The sequence below is a fragment of the Cnephaeus nilssonii genome (assembly GCF_951640355.1).
Source record: "Cnephaeus nilssonii genome assembly, chromosome: 22".
Taxonomy (NCBI): domain Eukaryota; kingdom Metazoa; phylum Chordata; class Mammalia; order Chiroptera; family Vespertilionidae; genus Cnephaeus; species Cnephaeus nilssonii.
Genome location: NC_137093.1, coordinates 25,159,990 through 25,175,865, shown reverse-complemented (window position 1 = coordinate 25,175,865; position 15,876 = coordinate 25,159,990). Strand labels below are relative to the sequence as shown.

General features: G+C 64.3%; 1 protein-coding gene across 7 annotated transcripts in view; it reads right to left on the bottom strand.

Moving 5' to 3' along the window:
- Positions 1 to 14,067, bottom strand: part of EMID1 (EMI domain containing 1) — a 28,740-nt gene extending 14,673 nt beyond the window's left edge. For 3 of the 7 annotated variants that reach the window (XR_013813054.1, XM_079763020.1, XM_079763021.1), the window contains exons 1-8: positions 13,864 to 14,064; positions 6,786 to 6,899; positions 6,224 to 6,327; positions 2,879 to 2,962; positions 1,576 to 1,637; positions 528 to 648; positions 289 to 339; positions 122 to 211 (exon numbers count right to left, since the gene is read on the bottom strand). Coding sequence is in view for 6 of the 7 variants with exons in the window: in XM_079763020.1 (XP_079619146.1) it covers positions 122 to 211; positions 289 to 339; positions 528 to 648; positions 1,576 to 1,637; positions 2,879 to 2,962; positions 6,224 to 6,327; positions 6,786 to 6,899; positions 13,864 to 13,964 (727 nt within the window). In the remaining variant the exon portion in view is untranslated. Of the gene's footprint in view, positions 1 to 121; positions 212 to 288; positions 340 to 527; positions 649 to 1,575; positions 1,638 to 2,878; positions 2,963 to 6,223; positions 6,328 to 6,785; positions 6,900 to 13,863 lie in introns of all 7 variants that reach the window. The other 4 variants (XM_079763019.1, XM_079763017.1, XM_079763022.1 and 1 more) reach the window with 4 other exon arrangements.
- Positions 14,068 to 15,876: the final 1,809 nt, after the last annotated feature.

Genomic DNA, 15,876 nt, shown 5'->3' with positions numbered 1-15,876 from the left:
CCGGGCCACCCCTGGCTATGTCAGGGTCGGGGAAGGAAGATCCCAGCCTGGGTTCACCAGGGAGGGGGGGCGGGGGGGGGCTGGCCAGGAAAGTTAGGGGGGCAGTGCCGTGGACACTCACCTGGGGGGCCTCTCATTCCTGTTGGGCCCCGGCTGCCAATGTCTCCCTTGGGGCCAACGGGCCCGGGAAGTCCCCGGGCACCAACTCGGTCTGGAGGAGAAATCTCATCAGCTCTGGCCTCGCTCCTGCCCCGACCCCGGCCCCCCGGCCCCCCAGCCAGCACCTACCATCTCGGGGGAGCAGCGGGGCCCTCGGGGTTTCTCTGGCTCCAGGCAGCCCTGGAGTTGGGGGGTGGAGGTGGGGTCTGTGTCATCCAGAGTCCCTGCCACCAGAGGAGGTGGGGGCAGGGTCTGCTGGGCCCCCAGGACCCCAGAGAAACCAGGGAAGACCCAGGCCCACAAGGGGGTGGAGCTGGGAGACGGTAGCAGAATAGAGACGGGCATCTCATTCCCACCGACCAACTCACCTCGGAGGTCTCCATCCCCAGGGCTGCCCTGGGCAGCTGGGGAGCCCCAGAGAGGGGCGGGGTCCTCGGGGGCAGCTGGGGTTGGGGGCACCGCCTGCTGGGTAACAGTTAGCACGGCCACCTGTGGAGAAAGAGGGAGAGGAAGAGGAGGAGAGATGGATGGGGTGGGTACCAGGGCCTCACCAGGGACAGGCCAGCCAATGGGCTGCAGGGTGGGGCGTGCAGGAGGCAGCCAATCAATGACTCTCATCATTGATGTTTCTCTCTCTCCCTCTCTCTCCCCACTATCCCTTCTTCTCTGAAATCAATTAAAAATATATATCTAAAAAAAATGGAGGAGGTGTTCAGGGCTGTCCAATATTCCACGGCGCCTTGCTCCCTAATAATGCAACCAACCCCTTCCGTTCTCTGGTTTTCAGATTTCCCGGTGAACAGTCAGCACTGTGGCAAACATCGTCACATCTGGTCTCCTTAAGATCAATTCCCAGAGGCAGGAGTAACGGAGCGGAGGAGGTGCGGGCAGCGTGTACGCCTCCGCACGATCGGGGAAAAGACGCTTACAGGTGACGGCCCCTCCCTCTGGGGCACAGGCGGCGGCTGCGAATGGTTTGTGGGCAGGTTGGTCAGGGTTCTGAGGTTTTTATGTTCCTGAAAACACGAGCGTCTTACTTTTTAATTGTTCAAACCTTCCTGAGAGAACGTGTGGGATGTGCAAGAGATGATCTGCTTTTGAAACTGGGAGATGGGGATAAAGGATGAAGGTGATGGGGCAAGGAGGAGCCTAGCCATGAACCCTAGGGGGGTCTACACATATCTGGCTGGGATGGGAATGGGGGTGCACGTGGGGGGAACTTCTTGGGACTCCTGGAGGAGGAGCCGGCTTCCCGGGCAGGGGCACGGTGGGAGAGGCCAAGAGAGCCGGCTGGGCCAGACGGGAGGGGGGGGGGGGGGTGGCAGGGAAGCTGCCTGCCCATGGATGCTGTGAGCACGGGGTGCAGAGCGGGGGTGGGGAGGCTGGGGAGGGACGAGGGGACAGCTGCTCACCCACCTTGGCCTCCAGCACCTTCAGCCGCTCCGCCAGGTCCGACACTTGGCTGCAGTTGACACAACCTGGAGGCGGGACGGAGGAAGCGAACGGACACCTGAGGACGCCCGCCCACGAGGCAGCCCCGCCCAGCCCCGCCCAGCCCAGGGGAGACGCTGCAGGAATGGCCTGTCCAGGGGGGACCATGCCCTGCAGGCTTCCCCCAGAGCAGGACCAGGGAGCCAACTCCAGCCGCCTTGGCATCCAAAAGGACTCCTTTCCGGGAAGCGGGGGCAGGAAATCCTGTGGCTTCCCACCCGGGCGGGGCTGCCTGGGCTTGCTGGCTTTGGGGACGGACGACACATTAGAGTCTGGAATGGGCTGGCCTCAGAGGTGCCACCCCCGGACCCTCCCTCCAGAACCACTGCCCGGCGCCTGCAGCCTCCTCGGCGACACCCCTTCGCTATTTGTGACAGTTCTGGCTGGTTCCTGAGCCTCCTGGTGGCCGGGCCCTGTGGAGAGCTCGACAAGCCTATCTCTCCCATCCTCACCGTGATCCTGTGCTTCAGGACAAGTGTCACCCCGTTCACACCTGAGGGCACTGAGCTCAGTAACAGGCACGGAGCCTACGGTCGAGTCTCAGCGCCGCCCCTTCCTGGCGGTGGGGCCTCCGGCAGGGCACGCCCTCTCTCTGACCCTCAGCTTCCTCCTCTCTAAGAGGGGGACAGTGATGTCTTCCTGGGAGACAGGGACACTGAGGTTTAAACAGGTTGCCATGGAAAGCACCTGGCACAGTGCCTCTCACAGTGCAGACGCTCAGCTTAGTTCAAATAAAAAGAGGAGCCGCCGGCGACGGGGCTCAGTGGTTGGGCGTCGCTGAGAACCAGGCGGTCACGGTTCGATTCCCAGTCAGGGCACATGCCCGGGTTCCGGGGTGGATCCCCAGTCTGGGGCGTGCGGGAGGCAGCTGATCACCAATTCTCTCTCATCATGGATGTTTCTATCTCTCTCTCCCTCTCCCTTCCTCTCTGAAATCAATAAAAAAGTATATATGGCTATGAAAAGAGCCAACTGGGGGCGTGGACCTGTGTCTGCCAGAGTCTGGGGGTCATAGTCTCTGGGTGGCTGGGCCCAAGTCAGACTCTCCTCGGGGGCCCTTCCTCACCCCCTCGGTTTTCTCTGCAGCCCGGGGCGGGCAGGGGCAGGGCGCTCTCCTGACCCCGCACAGCTGGGCCGAGATGGCTCTCCGGGCAGTCAGCACACTGCCGGGGCCCCCTCCAGGTCTCCCCTCGCCCAGGGGCCCCCCACGCAGCTGCCCAGGACCCACCTGAAAAGGCTGTGGGCCGAAGCATCATCCGCCGCATGGCGCTGCCGGACCATCTGGGCTCCGCGAAGCCAGAGGAGCCTGTAACTGAGGGGCCGTGGGGATGAGCGCCCGGCGGGCCTGGCCCTCCTTGTCTGGTCAGAGCCCCTGCCCCCTGCCCTCGAGGATCTCTACTCCCCTTAGTGCAGCGGTAGACAGAGGCCCAGAACGGTGGGGCAGCTTACACCCGGGTCACACGGCATGAACAAGGCTGCCAGCCCGATGGGGCTGGGGAGAGGGGGCTGGCAACGGGTGGGGCCATGGGAGAGGCTGGGCGCTCCCCGATCGCCCCAACGAGCTGCGTGTGTTAAAAGCTGAGAGGTTACAGCTGCAAGGCTGGGTCCCAGCCCTGTCACTTGCTGACCTGTGTGACTTGTTCTCTCTGGAACTACTTTCCCATCTGTGAAATGGGGCCATGAGGCCACTCTATCTCCCAGGCCGGTGTGAGGGCCGAGGCCGGCGATGTGGGCAAAGGGCCCGCACATCAGTAAACGGCAGCGGCGACGTGGCCGTCCACCCTCTCCCTGCCCCACTTGGTAAGACGACACGGAAGGGAACCCAGACCTGGTTTTAAATGAAAAGCAGAGGGAGGCCGGCTGCCTGGGAGGGCACGGGAGGCCCCGTTCCCGGAGCCCACCCCTGTCACCACCCCCACCAGGAGCGGGCGGCCTGGCTGGTCTGGTTTTGGGGGGCCTGGTTTCCTCCACAGCCGGAGGGATGGGCTGGCCAAGCCGGGGGCGGGCGGGGGGTGCAGCTGGAGGGGCTCTGGAGCCAGCAGGGCAACTGCTCCCCGCTGCCCCCCGGGCCTGCCTTTTAAGGCCACGGAGTGTTGTCTGTGGGGGGAGACAAGATCCAAATAAGGCGCAGCCCTGGCAGCTCCGAGCCGGGCTGTGGGCTGGTGCAGGGAGCGAGAGGCGCCAGGAACTCAAACCAGACGGGTCCCTCCGGCCAGACCCCGGCAGGGAGGCTGCCAGACCCTGCTCGGTCCCACCACGGGCCTGTGCTCAGGCTGGGCCTGCGCCGCCAGCATCCCCTCCCCAGGGACCCGTGACTTGCCCCGGCGCAGGGGGTAAACCTCACCCAGGATGGAGGAAGGTGGGTGGCAGCCTAGGACTGGGGCAGGGGTTGGCTGGCGGCTCTGTGGGCAAGAGGGGGACGCCATGGCCAGCACTCGGTGTCTTACGTCGCCCGGCTCAGTCCGACAGGGCAGGTACCAACCACAGCAGCGCACACGGAGGCAGCGTGCACTCTGGGCCTGGCACCTTCGGGGCACGTCACGTGGCTGGTCTGAACTCAGTATCCTCCACGCCCTGTGAGTGGGCGCCTGACTCACCTCCTCTTTCCAGACGGGGAAACGGAAGCCAGGGGAGCCTGCCCTGTCGCCCCTGTGACGCAGTTCTATGGCCCCAAGGTCATGGCTCAGCGCCGCACAGACCGCGGGGCGGTCACCGTCAGGGGAAACGGCGGGGGGAGCCCGCCCGAACCGGGCTGTCAGAGGAAGGGAGGCCCGGGATGGGCCAGCAGTGTCCCGTGCTTCCTCACTCCCGTCCCCAGGGCCCCCGCAGAGAGCGGTTTTCCAGAATGTCCAGGCCTGGCCTTCCCTGTCCTCAGCCCCCACCCTTCCCATCCCATCAGATAGCACGCAGGGCCCACCTGGGCCCCTGCACCCTCTGCGGGGTTCTCGCTGCTTCATTTCACCCGCCCAACACCCCTGGGAGGCAGACTCTCTTATCCTGACCGGGTCCCAGGAGGGACCCTGAGGCTGGGGCACAACCCCTTGCGCAATGCCGGGGGAGTCCCCGGCCCCAGGCCACACAGCTGGTGTGCGGTGGCCACGAAGCCCGGGACAACCCCGTCCCCAGGCTGGGGCCCGAAGGCCCTGCAGAGGGAGCTGGCAGCTGCCAGGGCATCTTGTCCCCCTGCCTCGCGAGTGGCAGAGCCCCCAGCCCTTAGCCTGGTGCCCGGATGCACGGCCTCCAGCTGCTGGGCTCAAGGGTGGGGGTGCTGCCCTCACCTTGGCTCTGCCCTCCGTGGTGGCCCCGAAGGCCCAAGAAGGTCTGCCCCGGAGAGGGGAGCCAGGGACAGGGTGGCCTTTGTCTGGGCAGGCCCTGCCTTGGCTCAGGCCCTCTAGGCCCAGGGGGCCCCCACACCCTGGGGATTTGCCCCTCCCCACCTCCAGCTCCCCTGGCCTCCTGGGTAGCAGCCCCTCCTGGCTGGCTCCCCTCTCGCCTGGCCTCCCACACGGGCCTCGGTGGCTGCCTCTCCCTCTCCACGAAGGACCCCCACGGGCCTCTGCTGCCCCCGCTGTGAACCAGGGCTGCGTGCGGTCCCGGGAGGTGACGCGTGTCAGTCTTCCAAGAAGCACCTCTGAACGGTGACTTCCGTTAGCGTCACGGTCCCTTGGTGCGGAGGCCGTGTCTCCCCCGTCGGTGTTTCTGGCATCAGAATGCGTCTGGCAGCTGAGGTTCACATTCCCATGCCGCCCTGGGCCCCGAAGGCCTTTGCACGGAGGTGCTTGCGGGCCTGGTTCTCAGGCGGGTCCCAGGCCATTCTTGGGAACACAGCCCCTGGTGCCCCCAAACCTTCCTCCCGTCGGGTTCAGCCAGGCGGCGGGGGTGGGGGCGGCCTGGACCCCTTAGCAGAGGGGCAGGCGCCCTCCAGGAGAGGTCTCGCCCGGTGACCGGTGACCGTGTGGCCGGGCGGCCTCCGCTGTGCCCCCGGGGGTGCTCTGCCCCGGCCACCCTCATGGCAGGCAGAGAAGTGGGGTGGGGCGAGCCTGGCACACCCTCCACGCAGGAGGCACCCGTCGGAGTCCTCCCATCCCCGAGGCCCTCGGGGGAGCCAGGCGGACCGGGGCTCCCATCCCGACTGCCCCTCGGGAGCCGTGGGCCCACCGCCTTCCGGAGCCTCCGTTTCCTCCAACAGGAAGGGTCTGACCGTCCCGACCGTGCTGACCCACTGACCTAAGTGGCCCTTTGCTTCCATGACCTGTTGCCACAGCCCGTGGACAGGTCTGGGTGGTCCCACGCTTGGGGTGGTGTGACTGCAGACACGAGCTGCACAGCCTGTATGACATTTCTCCGGGGGTCCCGAGAGTCTCCCACGGGGCAGGCGGTCAACACCCGTGGGACAGCGGGCACCGGCTCTATCCAATCCGAGCCGGGCCTCGCGGGCAGCTCTGGGCAGGGGGCCACAGCGTGCATGGCACTGTGCGCTGCCGTGCCTACGACGGAGCGACAGCTGACTGCTCCCTCCCCAGCGCCCTCGGGGGAGCACGAGGCCCGAACGGGGGGGGGGGGGCGGTCCTACCTTCCTCGCAGCTGGCCCCCGCGTGCCCGGGGCAGCACCTCCACTCGCGGGCGGTCACTGTCTTGTACACCACCTTGTACGTGGGCCTCACCACGGTCCTGTAGCTGAAAGAACGCCGTCAGGGCCCGCTGCCGTTCCTCCCGCTGTCTGTGGGGCATACACAGAGCCCCCAGGGTCTTCTGTCCCCCTCCCTCACCAGGCCCCGTTGGAGCCTCTCCTGCATTCTAGGATTCAACCCTTCTATTCCTCCCCAACCGTCCAGCCCTGGGGATCTGGATACCAACTGGACAGGCAGCCCCTGCCAGTGGAGCCGCCTGTCCCTAGCAGCGAATGCTCCCTGAGTGAAGGCGTGTGGGTGAATGGTGGAACCCCCTCCTCCAGGAAGCCCTCCAGGGTGCCCCCGGACACAAAGGGCGGTACTGAGGACGGGCAGAGGGCTCCCTTTGCTCCACCCGCCCTGGGGTCCCGGCCCTTCCCCTGCACACCCACTGCGCTCCCACCACCAGGCCTCTGCCCACGCTGTGCCTCCACCTGGGATGCCATCCCGCTGGGTCTCCCTCACCTGCTCCCCGGGCAGCTCATGGGCCAGGGGCAGCTCTGCAGCACTCGCTGAAGGTACGTGCCGTTCTGCACGCGGCACGAGATGGTGCGGGTCACCACGTACGAGCACCAGTTCCTGAAACAGACCCCCAGGGAGGACGCTCGGGGGCCACTCAGCCAGGCCCCTCCCCGCCCAGGACCCCAGGACGGTGAGCGAGGGGCACTGTGTTCTCGCCAGGACCCCCCCAGTCTCCAGGCAGAGAGACCCCCGAGTTCTCAGCGCCCTCGGGGCCCCCCTGAGAGTCTGTGTTGCTGCGGCTGAGGAGCAGACCCCACAGCCCTAGAGGAGGGCCGTGCCGGGGGCTCTCGGGAGGTCCTGGGGAATGAACGTCAGGGGACAAGGTGGGAGCAGGCGTCTCTGAAGGGCCTCTCCCTTCTCGGCATCTCTGCTCTCCAGCCCTGACCGGTCCAGGCCCCCGGTGCTTCCCACCTCCCACCTCCCGCCTCCCGCCTGGATGACAGCAGCGGCCCCTCCACCCTTCCCCTCGGTCTCTCCATCATAAAATGGAACCTGGCCTGGCCCACCCCCACCCTCAGCCCTGTGGCTCTCCTGTGTCCCCGTCTCCTTAGATCCCGCACCCCCAGGCCTTTGCTCATGCTGCGCCCACCCCCCTACCCTCCCCCCCCAGCTCCCTTCCTCCACGTCCTCATTGGGCACCTCCCCCCTTTGCAGCTGCTGTGCTGCCACCTCCCCCTTGTCCTTCCCCACCCCCATCTCCACCTGAGCAGAACTGAGGGTTCCCTGCCCCGGCCCCCAGCCCTGGGTAGCTTGTCACGCTGAGTTAAGCTGGTGATTCACCTCTGCCCGCTCCCCCCCTGGCATGGGCGAGGAGAGGCCCTGTCTCCCTTATCCTTGTGCCCCCTCTGCGTGCCAGGCGGGATGTACAACGCCCCAGGCATGGAGAGCTGACCTCTCCAGAGGCTCACTCATCATCATATTGCACTGCATATATTGAGCACCTTCTGTATGCTAAGGATATTTACATCCTCTTCCCACAGTGATCCAGGAAGGCACACCCCCTCCCCCCCATTATACAGAGGGGTACCCTTGAGGCTCGGGGAGGGGGGAAAACTGCTCATGTCCCAGAGCCGGTGCATGGTGGAGCGGATTTGAAGCCAAGAATCTGGATGGCCCAGCTTGGCCCTAACTCCATCTCAGAGGCCTCAGTTCCTGTCTCCTCTCCGTCTCTTGAGCCACAGCCCACGGCTCTGTGAAGGCCCCAGCCTGGGAACCTGCTGACCCCGGGCTTCGGGTCACAGAGGAAAGTCTGGTGGGGTGTGTACATGGTGGGTGGGTGGGGGGGCCTCAGGCTGAGAAGGGTCACCTGAAACGGTCCCTCCTTTCCCAGCCCCGGCAAAAAACGCAGGATCCGTGACCCCGTGCAGGGCTGGGGCCACTGAGCACCGGGAATGTCCCAGCCATCGCCGAGGTGCCCGCCACCCCTGAAATCCAGCCCCCTCACCGCTGCCCCGCCCCCACCCAGGCCCACCTGGAGGAGAGAGGCCTCGGCCAGGGCCAGTCTACTACCCTGGGGAAGTCCCCTCACCATTCTGTGTCACCTGGAATCAGTCCAGGAGGAGGGAACGGCTCAGCCGAAGGCATGGAGGTGGGAAAGCAGGGAGAAGGGAGGGCAGAAGCCCAGCAGAGCCAGGGGCCGGCCACGCCCTGGGAGGGGGGGCAGGTGCTCGCCGCAGGGCACAACTGGGAGCAGCCTGAACAGGACCACGAGACACGGATGCTGGGAAAGAGCCCGAGGTCTCCGTGTACAGCCCACTGTGCCTGCGCACACCACCAGGGCAAGATTGCATTTCTATGCACCCAGAAGGAAGAGAAAGCAGACTACTCTTCACCCACGGATGCACATGTATGGCTTTGTGCGCATGAAGTTAGGCCGAGTCACACGCTCACATCGGGGGGCACAGAGGGCTTTCCCTGTGGCTGCGCTTGCTGTGTGCCAAGAGCTGGGCCCAGGGCCTTCCACACGCCCGAGCGTAAGCCCCGCTTTACAGGTGGGCAGACTGAGGCTCTGGGGTCTGGGACGTGCCCGAGGCACCCAGGATGAGTGACACAGTCATGGGTGGAGCTCAGGTCTGGCTCCAGAGCTTGTGGTCGAAACCTTATGCTGGAAATGTTTCTCCTAACGAGCAGATGGGGATTTTATAAGTTTAAAAAGAGTCCTTTCCAAAAGGACCCCCACCCTTTAGAGCCTCTGGGTCCCTAGAGCTGTGGGTTTAAACCTGTTGGGGTTGTGTTTTGGGGGGGGACATAAGCCCCTTTGGGAAAGTGATGTGTACCCCAGAAAAATGCACAAAATGTGGGGTACACGTTCAGGGGGGCTCAGGGGCTCCCCGCAGCCGGTGAAGTGCCCCAGGCTGGCCCAGGGGCCTTGTGAGTGAAGGAAGAAGGGAGAGAGGGAGCACCCCGGGCAGAAGACAGAAGCTCCAGACACAGGAGGGGGCCCTGGGCACAGGAGGAGGGCCACATGCCAGTGGACAGACACGTACGCGTAACACATACAGGCAAACACAGACACACTCATCAGTATGCACACGCAGTGAGCACAAGACACATACGAACGCACATGCACACAGACACGCTCACATATGTGTATGTGCATACAACTCCCATGCACATACACACAGACCCACATAAGGACACACATATACACGCACTCGAGCACACAGTCAGACCAAAGCAAACGCTACAGAAAGGACTATCCTCTCTGCACGGGGTCCACACCTGCAGGGACGGGGCTGGGCACCCTCACACATGCGCCCGGACTGCGCCGGGGAAGATGGCCGGTGACTGCCCGCCACTGCCCGCGCTGCCCTCCGCGGGGAGCCGCAGGGAACAATGTTCTCCTCCTCCTTCCTTAATTCGGACCTCCCTCTGTGGGCTGCTGCATGGCTCCTGGTTTATCTCCCACGTGTTGGAGTTTGCTTGCATCCTCTGCTTAGGACACATGGAGCTGGTGGCTAGCTAGCTAGACATTTCAGAAAGAAGGGGGCACTCGGGCCAGGTGGGGTGCAAGGTTAGTCCTTCATCCCCTCTCTCTGGGAGCATCACCAATAACCATGTCTCACCCCTCCCCGGCCTTGGGGACCCTAGCCCCACTGTCCCCGGGATGAGCCTGAGCTCCCCTCCAGGGTCCCAGCCTGGCCCCGCTGCCCTCCGGCCCCTCCCTCCACTTTCCAGGCAGCAGAAGCTCTTTGTAAAGCACAGACTTGAGTCCCCACCTCCTGTGTCTCCCACGGCCCTGCGAGCCCTGTCTGCTCTGTCCCACCCGCTGCTCCCCTCTCCTCACTCCCACTGCTCCCCTCTCCTCACTCCCACTGCTCCCCTCTCCTCACTCCCACTGCTCCCCTCTCCTCACTCCCGCTGCTCCCCTCTCCTCACTCCCGTGACCCCTCTTTGACCTTCCTGCCCTCCCTCCCTCCCCTGGGCTGCACCTCAGATCTGTGTACACTCCTGCTCTCCCGCAAGCTCCTAGTCATCACTGGGGTCTCAGTCCTGAGGACCCCAGCAGAGTTGGGCACCTCCAGGGGTCGCAGCAGCCCTGAGTGTTTGGGGGAAAGACAGACAGCTGGGATGGGGTTCAGGTGAGGGCGCTCAGAGAGGTGTGCTGAATGACTGAGCGCGGCGGCCCTGGGTAGAGGAGCCAGGACCCAGGTCCCCAGAGATGTTTGCAGCCCCTGGAACCCCTGCCTCCGTCCTGATGCCCCTTGGGCTTCCTTTCCTGGGGTGCGGGTGGGTGATAAGCTGTCCGAGAACCTCCCGAGGCTGGGCCACCACCTGTGGGATGGGGCAGGGGTGAAGGGATGGGAGGAGGCACCCTTCTCTCCTGGGCCTGCCACTCCTGCCCACTCAGCACCTTCCGGGCCCCCAGAGGCCACTGGGGGAGAGAAAACAGGACAGACCAGCTCAGCCTGGAACCAGCTGTCCCCACTACCCACCTCCCCCCCCCCCCCCCAGCCCTCCACCCCCTTGCCATGAGGGGCCCAGGGGACGTTGTCTCTGCAGGGCCCAGGGCCGTGATCCGGAACAGTGATAGGGGCTAATTGCAGGAGGCAGCCAAGTGGGCCGGGGGCCAAGGGCGGTTATGAAAAGGGGAGGAAAGAAAGGAGACGCACCGGGTGGGGGCGGGGTGACTAGGGCCAGAACCCCATGCTGGAAGCGAAGTTCCAGTCCTCGCTCTGCCGATCCCTCACTCGGTGGCCTCGGACAAGGCCCTGAGCCTCCCTGGGCCTCCCCTTGCCCATCTGCAAATGGGGACAGCAGGCTCTCCTCGGGCGGTGCTCAGTCCGCACGGCGCTAGCAGCCTTTGGTGATTCTGGTTCCTGGACTATGACACTGGCCCCCCAGCCCACAGCGGAGGTCCAGGGCCTTCCCTGGGCGTGGGGACACCAGCCCAGTATCTTCACCACGAAGTCCTCCCCTTGACTACAGGGTAGGGACTGTCAGGCTCTGCATTTTGCAGAGGGGGGAAACTGAGGCTCCGAGAGAAATCACCTCCCCAGGTCACCCTGTGGGTGTGCAGCTGGGATGTGAGCTCCCTGGAGAAGGGCTGGGAAGAGCATTCTCCGCTCTCCTGTGTCCTAGGATGTGCCCACCGGAAGCCGGCACTGCGGGGACAGGAGGCCTGGCCAGCACGCTGGGGGTGGCTTTAAGTCTAGACGCGGGTTCAGGCTGGAAGGGACCTCAGAAGGGCAGGAAGCAGGCCCAGCAGGGACTGGGGGACGGACAGGGGGACGGGGTGAGCCAAGCCAGCACTGCACAGCCCCAAGGCACCCTGGTTTTGGGGGGGCGGGGGCGGGGTGTGTGTGTCTCAAAGTCTCACCGCATTCCTGGGGCTGGGGGCGGCCCCTTGGATGCCTTCCCGGCCCCCCCACTCCCCAGGCACAAAGCCTCTTTTCTGCCTCTTGTCCCTCGGCTGCCAAGGGGTGCCTGGGGCGCCGGGCTGGGGGTGGAGGGAGGGCTGATGGGGCGAGACATCCCCATGCCGTCTCCAGCCATGCTGGGATGGGGCCACAAGGGGAAGTCCTGGCAGTGAGGACTAAGGATGCCTCCAGCCAGGGGTCCCTTCCCCCACCCAGGAACCACTCTATGTCAGGGCCCCAGCGGGTCCTTTGTCCATCCTGACAGCAAGCAGGCCTGTGAGCAGGGGACGAGGGGAGCAAAGAGGGGGACAGTGAGGAAACTGGGAAGGAAAGTGAGAGCCGGGGACCTGCCTGAGGTCACACCGTGAGTGGGGGAGAGAGAGCCAGGGCCGGGACCTCTAACTCCGCACCACGACCTACAGACCTTTCCCAAACCTGCAAGCCGACGACCTCTGCTGGGTCAAAGGGACCCTGGATTTGGGAACCGATGGCCTGGACTGAGACGCCTCTACTCCTCGGGAGGCCTCAGTCGGGCTTTTGTGATGCTCAGGCCGCTGTGAGCCTTGTGAACAGATAGGGTGACAGTCCCCAGAGACCACCAGATACCTACCCACCGCCACCATCCTGCTCCCAGCCAAACCCTGGAGGCGGGTGAGGAACCCAGGGTGGGAGGCCTTGTCCTGGACCGCCTGGCTGGAGGGCAGGCTGGGCCTCAGTCCCCTGGACCATCATCCCCATCCTGACAATGGGAATTCCCAGGTCGGAGTCTCAGTCATTTTAGCACCTGGGACCCTGGGGGCTCACATCCGTGTGCGAGGCAGGTCACGTCCCCTCTCTGAGCCTCAGTTTCCTCCTCTAAGAAACGCTTGCCTCCTAAGGCAGTCGGGAAGGTTCTGGAAGCGATGGATGCAGGTGAAAGAGCCAGCCCAGGCCTGTGGTGGTCAGCCCGCAGAAGGTGGTGGCTGTGACAGCTGCCACCTGCCCATCCTTATCGCAGACAACTGCTCTCTGGCCTCGGATGCCTCAGCCACCTCTCCTCCTGGCCCTGCCCAGGTCACCTGCTCTTGCTAGCCTAGCGGAGTTCATGCTGGCCCCCCTGACCACTGGGCAAGGAGAATTTCTGAAAAGAACTTAAAAAGTGAGGCCTTGGGGGCGGGGGCTGGGCAGGCATTTGAATGCGATGAAAGGGCCTGAAGAGGCCTGGCTACTCTGCATTGTTTGCGGAGCTGGCCCCTTAAGAGGGGACAGCAGCAGGGGTAGGGCTGCGGCCAGGATAGGGGCCAGGCAGGTTCAAACAATGCCATCGGGGGCCAGGAAGACACAGATTTGAACCCCAGCTCTCCTATCAATGGCCCATGAGCCTAGAAGATCGTGTTAATTTTCCGGGACCTCAGTTTGCTCATCTGCTAAATGGGAACAGGTGTGCCCAAGCTTCATCCAGTCCCGGAAGGATGGAGGAGGACACTGCCTACGAAGGACCCCCTCGCTGGAAGATGCCCCACAAACACCAGCAGAGAGAATGCCCGCAGCTCCGGAGAGAGCGGCAGGAAGGCGGTACTTCCTCCCATCTCGGTCCAAAATGCCAGGTCCCTGGGGGCCCCCACTGACCCAGGGGCACTGAAACTCCACCCCAGTCTTCTTCCTCCCAGAGAAATAAATAGCCGGCACTAAAAAAAGCCAAGCCAGGAGCAAGGAAAAGGGAGGAGAGCCCCCAAAGTGTCAGCTAGGGGATGTGCGCGGCAGGGGGTGAAGGGGTGGAGGCTTGGGTTAGGGGGACGGAAGTCCTGGGGGGCGAGGGTTCTCCCCGTTGTTCTCCTTCCCCCTCCTCTGGGACTCAGGGGGTGAAATACGGGGGAAGGGGGCGTTGGAGGAGGCTGCCTGGGCTGCCGGTTCCAGACACAGGGAATAGGGGACCCTCGCACTTTGGGGAGCCTCTGCTAGATAGTGGAGCGGCCCGGAATCCCTCCCTCCCCCGCCCCAACACACACACACCACCCCGGCCCCGGCTCTGGGCTGGCACTGCGGTTGGGGACCAGGTCCCTTTCCCAGCCCGGGCATGCACGAAGGTTGCAGGGTGGAGGGACAGGGAGTGCCCGGAGTCCCGGCCCCCAACCCCGGGCTGGCAGGGCACAGAGGTGGTGGTGGGGGCGGGCAGCCTTTACCTGCGTCCCGAGAACTGGGCTCCCTCGACGCTCCACGCGGCGCTGCCTCCCGGGAGCAGGAGCCCGAGGCAGAGCAGCGCCCAGGCCCGTGCGCCGCCCATGCTGCGCCCGGCGCCCTCCGCGCGCGGCCCCTCGCCGCCGCCGCCCCCAGCCTGCCGTCCACGCCCGCCCGCCCGCCCGCCCGCGCCGCCAGCCGCCCCGGACGCGCGGATCCCGGTCCCCAGCGCCGCGGCGGGCGGGAGGGCGGGAGGGAGGCGGGCGCGGGGCGGGGGCGCGCGTCCCGGCCTCGTCCGGCCCCTCGGCTCAGCCCCCCGCCCCCTGCGCCGCCGCTGCCAACCCGGAAGGAACCCCGGGGGGACGGGCGCCCCCGCCAGGAGGCCCGCCAGGTGCCCACCTGATCCTGGCGCCCGGCACCGCGTGGTCCTGTTGGGGGCGGGGTACCAGCTCGGAGATGCCCTCGCACAGGTTGCAGGACTGGGGGTCTGAGTCCTGGCCGCGTCCAGGACCCCAGGTCGCCAAGCTTGAACGAATGATGCGGGAGCCTCTTCCCCTTTTTCTTTCTCCATTTCCTCTTTTTTCTTTCTTCTTTTTTTTGGTTGTTGTTAATCCTCACCCGAGGATATTTTTTCTATTGATTTTTAGAGAGATTTTTAGAGAAAGTGAAGGGTGGGGGAAAGGGGGGGGGGAGAGAGACACATTGACTGGTTGCCTCTTGCAGGCGCCCGTGTCAAACCTGCAACCCAGGGGCATGCCCTTGACGGGGAATTGAACCCGAGACCCTTCAGTGCCCGCGCTGTAATCACTGAGCCGCGGCCAGGGCTTTCCCCTCTTTTTTTGAGGGATCCAGTTCCCGGGGCTCTGGGGAGCCGGATCTGTCCACCATGCAACCAAGGCTTCCTGAGCAGTGAGTGCCACCTCTGCTTCACATCCTATTTCCGTTTAATTTTCAAGCCACGCTGGGCGAGGTGGGCACAACTGTCCCCATTTTACAGAGGAGAAAACTGAGGCCCAGGCACTCATACTCTCCCCGGGAGGAGAAGACCTGGGTTGACCCCATAAGGTCAAGTGTCCACTCATCGCCGTCTTACAGAGGGAGAAACTGAGGCACAGAGGGGACACATCACTTGCCCAAAGCCCTCCACCCGTGGCTGGAAGAGCTAGGTTTTGAACAGAGATCTGACTTCAGAGGGGGTCAGCTCTTCAGCACGATTAGGAAAGAATGTGGACAACACATTGGTCTGGGGCTCGGGTTCTCCCATCTGTGACAAGGTAAGGACTGGGGTTCATGGATGAGGGAGCCTCTGGGGAGAGGGCTGTGAATACCACCAGGGTGTATGCAGATGTGTGTTTGTGATGTGAGAGTATGTGTGTGTGAGCGTGTGCGTACACAGCATGTGTGAGCACAGGTATGATGGGTGTGTGTGTGTTTATGAGGAGAGACCACAGCTCTCCTCAGAGGGGCCCAGACCCTCCAAAACTCCAGGACAGTCTAACCCCCTTCTGCCCGGATGGACGTGCTGCAGGCAGTCCCCAGCCGGGGAGCCCCCTGTCCAGCTTGGTGGCGACTGGGGGCCTGTCCCTCAGAATCCTGCCGTGGGTTTGTCCAGATCCAAGATTTCTGCTAGAAACGTGCCAGCGGGAGGGATCCGCCAGCCCCTACCTCTGGTTTCCGAGGCTGCCTCCTGGACTCACCGGGGCTGGCAGCACCAGGTACGGGGCCTGAGTCAGGACAAGGGAGGGAGGGTGTGCGGATATAGAGGGAGCTGAGCCTGTGCCCTGAGGGGGTGGGTAGGTAGAGAGAGCTGGGTTCAGACCCCGCCTCTGCTGCCTCTCCCAGAGTTAGCTTGGGTAAGCCCTGCCCTTCTCTGAGCCTCAGTTTCTCTTTGTAAGGAGGACAGGTGCAGGTTCCCCATGGGTGTGTGAGCAGGGAGGAGACATCACGTAATGCCCTGATACCCACATTCTCCTGCTTCACATCGTCCCCCCAGGGCAACCCCCTTGCTTCAAGGACAT